The 10,871-nt window shown below is 40.1% G+C and overlaps 5 protein-coding genes and 1 long non-coding RNA gene across 6 annotated transcripts; 5 read left to right on the top strand and 1 right to left on the bottom strand.

The window, feature by feature from the left end:
* Positions 1-278: 278 nt before the first annotated feature.
* LOC6734810 (accessory gland protein Acp53Ea) lies at positions 279-858 on the top strand. Its single transcript, XM_002081777.3, has 2 exons — positions 279-416; positions 479-858. The coding sequence occupies exons 1-2, from the start codon at positions 375-377 to the stop codon at positions 797-799; spliced, it is 363 nt and encodes a 120-aa protein (XP_002081813.1). The 5' UTR covers positions 279-374; the 3' UTR covers positions 800-858.
* A 313-nt stretch (positions 859-1,171) lies between these two features.
* Positions 1,172-1,792, top strand: LOC6734809. Its single transcript, XM_002081776.4, has 2 exons — positions 1,172-1,308; positions 1,373-1,792. Exons 1-2 carry the CDS (start codon positions 1,267-1,269, stop codon positions 1,727-1,729), a joined length of 399 nt encoding a protein of 132 aa, XP_002081812.1. The 5' UTR covers positions 1,172-1,266; the 3' UTR covers positions 1,730-1,792.
* A 291-nt stretch (positions 1,793-2,083) lies between these two features.
* On the top strand, positions 2,084-2,640 carry LOC6734808 (accessory gland protein Acp53Ea). Its single transcript, XM_002081775.3, has 2 exons — positions 2,084-2,185; positions 2,238-2,640. Exons 1-2 carry the CDS (start codon positions 2,099-2,101, stop codon positions 2,559-2,561), a joined length of 411 nt encoding a protein of 136 aa, XP_002081811.2. The 5' UTR covers positions 2,084-2,098; the 3' UTR covers positions 2,562-2,640.
* Positions 2,494-4,038, bottom strand: LOC27208796. Its single transcript, XR_001601048.3, has 2 exons — positions 2,896-4,038; positions 2,494-2,834 (listed from the first exon to the last, which is right to left on the bottom strand). It is a non-coding gene; the product is annotated as an uncharacterized LOC27208796 (long non-coding RNA).
* Positions 4,039-4,139: 101 nt separating this feature from the next.
* LOC6734807 lies at positions 4,140-6,223 on the top strand. The gene is made up of 2 exons (XM_002081774.4): positions 4,140-4,568; positions 4,628-6,223. Exons 1-2 carry the CDS (start codon positions 4,234-4,236, stop codon positions 4,959-4,961), a joined length of 669 nt encoding a protein of 222 aa, XP_002081810.1. The 5' UTR covers positions 4,140-4,233; the 3' UTR covers positions 4,962-6,223.
* On the top strand, positions 5,590-6,223 carry LOC6734806. Its single transcript, XM_002081773.4, has one exon. The coding sequence runs from the start codon at positions 5,597-5,599 to the stop codon at positions 6,089-6,091; it is 495 nt and encodes a 164-aa protein (XP_002081809.2). The 5' UTR covers positions 5,590-5,596; the 3' UTR covers positions 6,092-6,223.
* Positions 6,224-10,871: the final 4,648 nt, after the last annotated feature.

Here is a 10,871-nt window from a genome sequence, read left to right as displayed (position 1 = left end):
GATTTTATGGGAGCCAATAAAATCTATATAATCATAATGTTACTAATAAGGAAAGTTCAAGCTAAAGATTACATAGTGGTTCTAGAATTTGTGACGAATAAGTCGAAACGGAACTGTTTTTGAATTCAGTTTCAATTATATCCCTTCTCTTTGTAACCTTTTATAAACTGTTATTACATAAAATGAATGAACAAGCGAAAAACTACACACTCACTTTGAATAATCTGTATATCTGTGTATAATCTGTTTTTAAAGCTTCTAATAGACCGTGCTGATTCGATTATCCTGGGGCCTATAAATAGGGCATGTAACCCCGTTGCTCCGAAAGTTTGATCTTCAGCCGTTTAGTCGAAAGCACACAGATAAGGCTTCCAATGAAACTGATAAAGGTTACACTATTGTTCAGCTTACTGGCTGTAAGTACATTATTTAAATATGATCATTTTAGGCATAATAATAGATCAACTCCACTTAACAGCTCGTATTTGTGTCCCAAACCGAGGCACAAAATCCAATATGGGAGAAATGGCTGGCATGCAATAGAATTGGTACTAAAGCCCTTGGCAGTCTGCTGAGAGAAACAATCCCAACCGTTCGCAATTTGCTGAACTGCATTGACTATAATCCACCCACCGATATTGGAAGTAGTTACCTTTCAAAACTTACGTTGTACTATGAGCTACTCAAGCGAGGTGCGCTTGACAAGACTCAGTGTTTGATTGTGCCACTCAAGGAATCAGTGAGACTACTCAGGCCTTTTATAAAATCGCTTGAGACCAACAAATGCTTGGGTGAATAAATCACTATTTTGGCCATAATAAAATAAATTTCTGAGCATCAAGAGAGCACAGCAATAAATAATTAATCTTTTTTTAAGAAGGGTAGTGCTTAATGCCTTCCAAATTAATCTTAATATAAGTTAAGTGCAGTTTTTTTCTCAAATTAAATGTTCTATTATGTTTTAATAAAATAAAATTATGATATTACTGAAACCCAAAAACACATTTTTGTTTGAATTCAATCGGCTATAATATTTTATATGCGAGACAAATTATTCTGTTGTATTGCATTTGAAAATTGATTTACTTCTAAACGCATTGGCATGTATTAATATCAAAAATTATTATGGGTTTTAAGTGTAACTAATTATTTTAGCACTGCTTAGGCGGATGAAATTAAAATTAGCTTGTAATCCTATATATAGGACAGCGCTCTCATAAATATTCTAAGTTTTTTCTGGTCATAATCGCGGCTTAAAACAGGAGAATGAGCGTGATCAAGTCCATATTTGTGCTCAGTATTTTGGCTGTGAGTAAATATGGCTCACTTAATCTGTAGATTACTATATATATATACTTAACACTCTCCATAGGTCTGCCTTATTCCCCGGGAGACGGAGGCCCAGGCCACTATTGGTGAAAGCTGGGGAAGGCTGGGCAAGTGTACTCAGGTGGGCATCGAAACACTGACCAGCCTGGCCAACAAAATCGTCCCGACCGTTTATGAGTTGAAACAATGCTCCGGATACGTATCTTTGGAACCGCCAAACGGCAAAGACAGGAAGATTACCTGGTACCTCAAGGTATCCTATGAATTCTTCAAGAAAATGGTCTTTGACGAGCCCAAATGTCTGCACAGTCTACTGACCAAGTTAGGTGCCACAATCAAACCATTTGCCGAGCAGATATCGGGACTGGGTTGCTTGGACGAAGAAGATTATATCATTTAAAAAGAAAAGTGTGCTCATTACATAAATAAATCGAGAGCAATATGGGGTCTCAAATGTCAGCAAGGAAAATGTATTTCTTATTAAGTATATTTTTACAATATAACTACTGCGTTTGGAAGTCTGAAGTTTAAGTTGGCTAAACACATACAAGTTATGTGATTTGATTTCATACCTATGATCAAATCAAAAGAATATTGATAATAATGGAGAATTTGCGGCCACGGTCTGGAAATTAGTAAGATTAGCTGCGGATTACAACCATATTTTGGGTATAACAGTTTAAAGGCGGTACATTGGGTATCAGTGATGCTCGACAGCATTACTAAAGCGATTATCCTGAGGCCTATATATATAGGGCAATATTTCCACATGGCCCACAAAGTTGGATCAAAAGTTGCTGGAAAAAGAACCCCAATGCATTTGATTAAGATCGCCTTGTTACTGAGCTTTTTGGCTGTAAGTACGTTGACCTTTAAACGGATTATTTCTCAACCATTTCGCCATTTAGTTATGCCAAAAGTCGCAAGTTCAAGCCGCCATAAGTTCGGAACTCGATCACTATCTGCGTTGTTTGGAAGTGGTGACTGATGCCGGTGCCCTGATGATCGAGAATTCTATAACGGCCATAAGCCTTCTATCCGATTGCGTTGACTTTCAGCCGAAACTCAAACTAACTGGTAGTATTCTCAGATTTATTAGGGTGGCCCATCAGTTTGGCAAGAAGGCGATATACGATCGGCCGGAATGCCTCGTACAAACCTTTACCACCGGAGTCGGACTGATCAGACCGATTATAGCCAAGTTTGATAGCTTGAGGTGCTTTGATGAGTAAGACAACCCACTTTACTTATAGTTTGAATAAATGTTCAGAGTATACCGAAAGTTTGCCTGGCCAAGCAAACGGATCAGAACCATCTTAATTTGTTTTATTCTCATTTTTTAATTAAAATTAAATTTGAAATGGAAAATGAAAATTACAACCATTGTTATTTAAAAGTAATGTTTCTTAACTCTACATATCAACTGGTGGTTAGACGTTTTTTTATATACAAAATTCGATTTATCTTCTGATCGTCGGCCAGGATCAGTATTAGCGTAAAAATAACTAAAATATAAATTATTTAGACCAAAAAAAAGAGTGTAATTGTTGTATGTCTAGTACTTACGCAGACGTAGAAAAAGCTTCATTGCTAGTTAGTTAAAGGTGCATTTTAGTTGGCCGATTTATATAGCACAGTCGACATGGAATCGTGACTACTTCATTTTTAGATAAAGACCATAAACAATTATATGTCTGAAATGTTGCACTGGCAACGTGACTAAGTTCAAGATAGCTACGGCAACAAGAGCTCCACTTGGCCAGGTAATCCTCCACTTGCCAGCAGCACCTGCTAAGTAATTACCTCAATTCCATGGTCGAAATCCTTTTCATTGTGGCTATGAAATTCCATGACAACCAAAGCTGGCCAAGCTCAGTGATGCAAATCCCATGCAGAATGCCATTTCACAAGCCCCGACAAGCTGCTAAGTGCTTCTGGAGTAAGAGGATGAGGAGACTATGGAGTTTACTAACTTTTGAAGGACGCACATCCATACCAGAATATCTGCTGTAATTAGGCAAGTTGTCGCTACTGTTTGCCTTTTGCCATTTGGCCGCTGCTCCCCCGGCAATAGCATTTTATGGGCTTTTGTTGGCGGGTTTCTCTTCCACCAACGTTTTCTACCATTTTCAAAATGAATAATTCAATAGTCCGGTGGTAGTGCGGCAACAGAAGCCTCTGGTCCGAGGGTCTCCCTACTTGCGAACCTCGTACCATCTCGGTTGCAGCCATAATTGAGGTCAGTGAAATCAAATAGCTCCGACCAAGTGCTTAGCACTTGCCCAGCGGTGTGTGGAGGAACTGGACTTGGAGCTGCTTGGCTGCTCCCTAGGCTCTCGCGTCGGCTGCACTTTCAGTGGCCAAAAGCGGCCATGGGATCTTCCTCGTCGTTTGGCCGGTCGCTTTGGTTTCCGTCAGCCAAAATCACTGCCACTAAAAATAGACAACAATTAAATGCAAATCAATTGCATTGATTTTACCCCAATACACAGTAGGCATTACTTGCGAGCACCAGAGATGATACTTCACTACAAAACCAATAAATAATTCAAGTTGGTATATTTGGTCAGAATCAGATATTCTATACGATTTAAAATTCACTTTTAATATGTTTGCAGTTTACAAAACGATAACAACGGTATTATTACCTAAATATTTATATTTGTTCTTTAATTATATTTTAGTCACATTTCCCTGTACTTGGCACATCCATTTCGTAAACCCCTTGACATTGTCCCTGTATCCGCATCCGTTTTAGTTGCCAAATTATCGGCTATAAAAGCAAGTGATCAACTCTAGCAGCGCCAGACGATAAAGTACCTTCTGTCCGTTTCAACCGGCTTGGGATTCAGTTTCATCTTACCAGTTTCTAGGGGGCCACACTTACTTGTTGAGTTCGCCACAATGTTCGACTCAAAGATTAGGGTGCCCAAGTACGACTCGGATGCGTTCGACAATGTCGCGTACGAGCTGCAGATGACGTACACTCTGGAGACGGATCGCCGGATCATGAGCTTCTACGACGCCATGTGGGGCATGGAGGTGACTGGCGGCATTGATCAGTTCGAGCCGCTGACCATTGTGAATGTGTCACCCACTGGCCTGGCGAAGAGAGGAGGCATGCGAGTGGGCGACGAGATCACGCAGATCAATGATGTGCCGGCCCTGGAGATGACCTTCAATGAGGCCCTGCAAATGTTCCGAAAGAATTCGCGATACGTTCGTGTCTACGTTAGGGGGTGAGTTTAACATTAAACTTGATTAGCACCATAATTACTTAACTCATCTGGTTCCTTAGTGATGACGATGCTCCCGGTGAGGAGGATTGGACCTGCGATTGCTGGTTTAAGCCCAGGAAGCCCTGGCGTCGTGACTTCACACCCATTCAATGGACATTCCCCTGGAACGATCGTCGCAAGCCTGTCTACAAGGAGTCCAACTGCTTCATGGTGCCCAGCAAAATGGAGGAGAAGATTCGGGCGAGACGTGCTGTCACCTCAGCTGTTCACAAGAAGGATGATCTGGCTCCACACACTCGCTCCTTGACGCCCACTCCCAGGCCGAAGAATCAACCAGGTCCGAATCTTCTCGAGACTGTGCTCAGGCCACGTGGACCACCGCCAAGGGATTAGGACAGCGATCTAATTGGAAAGACGATGCTTACCAAGTCACAAGGACTTGCAGGCAGCGCTGAATCCGCTGCAGTGCATCAGGACCTTCAAGGACTATTCACTCAAAATAAGGCAGACAACTGAATATACAGTTGAAGTGCCACACAAATGCTGGGAAACGATTTCGAAGAGGGTTTTCCTAAGAACCGTGTCTTAATCCTGCCCAGAAATAAGCGGACAACTTTAATAATGGATAATTTAAAACCATAGCTGGCAGGCATCTGTAGAAAACAGTTGCAGTGCTTTGGGTTAGAAATTTGGAAAAGAGTTCTCAAGGAACTCTGTCAAAATGCTAACCATACATCTGGTGATACAAACTATTATTATCCTTCAAGGATATAAACTACCTCCTCTGTGTTCTAGAAAATAACTATAAAATCGATCTAAAATTCCAAAAACCGAAATTGAATTTAATTATTTTTGTAAACGATTTTTTTAAAGACTAAGTATAGTTACACAAAAATAAAATATATTTTTTGAAATATGATATTGAAAGTATTCAAAATGAGACATATTGTTAAGTAAATGGGCTTGTAATCAGTTAGTTCCACTTATTATTCGATTAAGTAATTCGTATCACCCAGATTTTTTCATTTATGTTCTGTTTGGCTCTTGAAATGAAACAAATTATTTTGCTGGTTCTCTTCGGCCAGATTATCCTGGAAATTTGTGCCTATGAGCATAAAATCGCTCACAGGAGGTGTGGCGAGAACACTTTCCCGGATTGTTATTCATATTGCAACAAAGGATGCAAGGATAACCCAGTCGACTGCATTCATTACTGCGAGAAAGGATGCGGATGCATCGAAGGCTCAATCGTAAGAAACAATGGAGGATGCAGAAGAATAAAGATTTGCGACAAGGAAGATGATTCCCTATCCATTGAAAATAACGAGTTAGCTGAGAAATACGTAACAGCTCATTGGGACGACCCGGCAAATAATAATGCAGATGAAAATCATCCCCCAACCATAGATGGTTTGGATGAAAACAAATCGGGTGAGATGAAAAGCGTGGAACAGCCGAATGAAGTGCCGCCGGAGAGTCCTGTGGAGGATGCTGATCCCAAGCCAGCAGTAGATGCAATCTAAAGTGATCCAAGTCCAAATCCGATACTGAACATCTACGGTGTTTAAAGATTGTATTTCCCTTCCTTTTTAATTTAAAATAAAAACCATATTGAACATACATAAATAAATTTAATTGTGTAACAGTGTCTTATACGAATTAATTTTATTACTCAAAAATAAACAAGTATGTGGATACAGCAATTAATGAACGTAAATTGAACACCGCAGGCTTTTCCATTACTTAAACTAATAGCTTCCAATGCTAATAAATATTGCTTACGGATAAATTGCAATTGCCTTTTTATTTGTTATACTGACTTTAGTTAAATTTTGACTGAAGTTAAAGAAATCTATATTTAACGAAAAATTAAGTTAACAGTTTTAAGACATATTTATTTGAAATTTGATAACATAAATGAACGCTGCTTTGGCAACATGAATTTGTGCACAAGCCTCCCACATTTTCTTCAATTAACAAAATGCTAATTGCTGCTTTAAGCCAAGTGCACACAATACACATGTATAGCTACGTATATACACAGCCATAAATCAGAAATGTTATGTTGGCCAAATTAGTAGGCGGCTGAAATGCAAATCGAGCAAGTTTCGTCTCATTTAGCTCCAGTTTCCTCCGAGATCTGGAGCAACTTTCTATGGAAAGCTTTATTAAGCATATAATTCAATTCTCATTATTTAATGGAAGCGGGCGTAGTTGTTGTTGTTGCTCTGCTCCTTGTTGGGTTTGCAGGATACTCTAGAACGGTGGCTTTAAATAACAAGGCGGCATACACAAGGCACAATCCGCATTATGTTCACTTGGAAAAAAGGGAATATCTATAGGAGCTCTCAAGGGAACACATTTCTAGCACTTTATTTGCTAATGAAGACTAATGGAATAGGCAGTTACCTTGCATTTTTATGACAAAAGCCTTTATTGTGTTATTGCAATGAATCCTTAAATACTACTAAACCATTTTTCCATTTTCTTTCAGTGATTTGCTAGGCCGGAACAAGAAGAAACCATTTCAGCGTGCTTTTGCTGCACTTAATTGAATGAAAAGCACAGGATTCCAAGTTGAAGAAGTTCTTAACCCTAACGTGCGGGTTTCAGCCATTTCGATGCCACTTTTGTGTGGAGCAGAAAGCAAAATGAAGGAGGCCAGGCAGCAAAGGGTTAAAGCCACCACAATGGCGTGCCAAAGCAAACGGAATCCGAATCAGAAACGCAATTAATATTAATTTAAAACGAATATCAAACGAAAAGGGGTTAGTGGTGGTTTTATTGAGGATTTCGAAATAAAAATGGAAATTCCGCGAATGAATTTTTAATTGGCGAACGAATGCTGAGGGAAGTCAAGTTGGCGCCCCTAATGATGACGATGATGAATGCGAATTTTCATTTTGACTTTCCGTTCGAGCAGAGTTTTGATTAATGCTTTAATCGAAGCCAAATTGATGGAAATCGAACCATTTTTCACTTTTCTTCTCCTTCCTTTTTATGAAGAACTCTTAGTTTGCTCAACGAAGTCAGCAATGTGCAAGGTAATGCTATAGATTTTCACTGGTCGTTAAAGTTTTCACTTTTCGGCAGATGATTCGGCGATAAAATTGGCGTGACAAAAAACTAATTTCATCCTAATCACAATAATAATAATGGGGCTCGGCCTGGCACTTATAAAAAACCACCAAATTGCAATCTTTGCAGCCACAAGTTGGGGGGGAAAAATGAAAAACAGGTTCGCCCTCGAGATTGGGTAAAATTTTTTTCCAATGCCGATGACGATGATGATGCCCCGAACTCGCTGCGGATGTCGTGGGAATCTTGGCCAGATAAAAGCTGAAAACTTGTCAAAGCGAATGCCATGGAAAATTAGCAAAAATCATTGCAAATCAAATGGGAGACATGACAGGCCACAAAGAAACTTTTGAGCCGGCATCCCAAGTCAGAGATTGAGTGCCGTACATCAAAGTTCAAAAGTGTCAAACGTTGTAGCCACCTTCTCTCCATCCCCATCCACCTTCTCCTCCGGATTCCACCGAATATGGAACCCACTTCGGGGGGGGGGACTCGAGCTCGAAAATGGGAACACACTCCAAACTGGTCGACAGAGCTGGTCCGGGGCTTAAGCCAATTTATAGTTTGTGTGGTGCCGGGCGACATCGATGCTGTTTTCCCAATGCCATCGGCTTGGACGCTTAAAAGTTTGCCTCCTGCCTCTGCACACAGAAAAACAAAGTCAAAGTGCTGCAACTGGAACCATAAACCACGAAAGCCTTAGTTATGGGGTCTCGAACTTGCACCACACATTTTCGAAATAAATTTCAAGATTTTTCAGCGCTCTACAACTAGTTTTCAACTTTATAGTAAAGTTACGTTGATTTAAAGTTACGCGTGTTAATTCGCTTTTTAGTTTACTAAATGATGTTAGGAATTAGGTGGATTTAATTTATTTTTTACTCATTACAAATGAATTATTAATATGTAGTTTTTCTGCGTGTGATTTTCTTCTGGATTCAGCTGCTGCTTTTTCCCAATGCTAACCAACAAGGTCGTGAGGTGAGCTGTGAGCCGAGATCTGGTGGCTGGGACTATCAAATTGGACAAACATGGGTGTACCTATGCGCCGTGTATTCCAGCGGCGGGGGAAACTTGAGTTGTGTCAAATGTGGGTCACTCTTAAGCTAACCAAATAAACGATTTGTCCGAATCCAGGAGCTAGTCGTGCAGCAAAGAGGCCAGATGAGATTGAATTGGTTTTGAAGCTGGATAAAAAAACTCAAATGAAAAAAAAGAAATGGTAAAAAACGAGGAAGAAGTGTAAGAACAGATTATTTTCTGTGCTAAAGGGCCTTTTATAAAAAAAATACATTTGAAATCACTTTCGGCGGAGTTTATTAAAGAAAAGTGAATAACATGTTTTGTAAAACGGAAAACATTGCTTTTAAAATGAAAACACTCGATGAATGTAAATTATTCTACATTTTATAATCCTATGCATTATGGATAACATGAGCTTAAAATTACAATTTTTTGAAATACCTAGAATACTTGATTTCCCCTGATTTATGGATTACGCTCTACTCGGCCGCCGTTCTGAACAATTCCGTCATCGAATTGCAACAATTGCCGACTGCACTGCACTCTTCAATTTTCATCCACTCCGCCTGGCAGCCCAATAAATCCTGATGCCCCTCGATGTCAGCTCCAGGCTCTGGCCTGGATATACTGAAATTCTGAGCGGGAGCAACTCCTCCGGGCTGACAGCATTGGCATCGCAGTGAGCCGGGTTTTTTTTTGCCTGCATGAATATTTCATGAATGCCACTTCTCACAAATAAAGTTGTTTGGCAGACACATTTTGTTGCCGTTGATGCCACCGATGCCACCGATTCCCGTGTCAATCAATTCATGCAGACGAGAGACCCCTTGACTTTGGGACAATCGTGTGTGCGTGTGTACATGTGTATGTACATGCTAAATCTCACCACCCCCCCATCGCCCACCCCTTTGTTCCCGCTGGCCATAGCCTTAACATTACGCATACGTCGCATAAGCCGCTGACTAAACATGCCATCGGGGGGAGGGGGGCGTGGCAGTGGGCGGCCGAAGCGAAACATTTTTATCGCTGTCAGGAATTCCCGCCAGCAACAACAACAAGGAGCAGCAACATCAAGGAGCCACAACAACAACGCCAGCACAACAGCAACAATTCGCTTTTGGTCATTAGCATACAGGGTGGGGGGAATTTTGCTGGCCAGCGATGCTCTTAATTACACATTCCTAATGTGGGTCATTTCGACCCCGAAAGCCAGTCGGTGGATGGAGCGGCAGGAGCCGGAAATTAAGATCCATCAGGGCAACGAGTCTCAGATTAAATATCGTGAAGATGATGTTTCATTTTGGGAGCATATCTTCAACTAATTAATTACTGTATTTGGGGATATGCAAACTTGAGCTGGGAATTTCCTTTCTTACTTAGTACATGTACTTTAATTTAAATTTTAGGGTCAGTTATTTGATAAACTAAGACTACCCACTACATTTCGGCTAGTATTGCTAATATTTTCCCTGGAAATGGAATTTTTCAACTACCTTCAGTCAGTTCGGCATTTATCAAAATCATCTGGGTGTCCTTGCTGAGATTGAGTTTCCTTACCAATCTGTCTGGTATTGCCACTGATGAACATTTTCATTTTTGGGTTGATTTCGAATGTTGGTCACAAAATCCATGATTTCCAAATTCCTCACATAATGGCTGAATCGGATATGTTAATTGATGCAACCGGTACTGTTCTAAAGCCCTGAACTTTGGGCCATCTCCAGAAATCTGCCTCCTTTACTGCCAACGAACCTTTCAAGTTTAAACTGTTCCTAGTTTTTCCATTCGACAACTGATAAAGGGGTTTCAGAACAAGGAAATGAGGTGAATGGCATATTAGGCATCCTCTGGATCTCTGATGTCTGCTCACTGGATATCTGTGTATTTTCCCTTCGTTTTGCACAAATGGTAAATAAGAGACCAACTAATGAAAGACTTTATCTGAAATTCAAGATTTACATTTTTGAGAGCAGAACTTGTAAGCAAAACTAAGTTACACTTCATGTTGACACTTCATGCTTCGTTAGGAAGTTAAAACCTAACTAGTTTGCTGTCTATTTCGTTTGAGAAATAAAATTGGTTCTCGTTTTTCTTAAATCCGGTGCAAAGCAAAGCTAATTCTCATATTAAATTAATCAATAATATTTTGTCAAATGCACAGTTCATGGATAGATAGAACTTCTCTATGATAAATCAGAACAG

The sequence above is a fragment of the Drosophila simulans genome, chromosome 2R, assembly GCF_016746395.2.
Source record: "Drosophila simulans strain w501 chromosome 2R, Prin_Dsim_3.1, whole genome shotgun sequence".
In the NCBI taxonomy this organism is placed as follows: domain Eukaryota; kingdom Metazoa; phylum Arthropoda; class Insecta; order Diptera; family Drosophilidae; genus Drosophila; species Drosophila simulans.
This window is presented reverse-complemented; position numbering and strand designations above follow the sequence as displayed.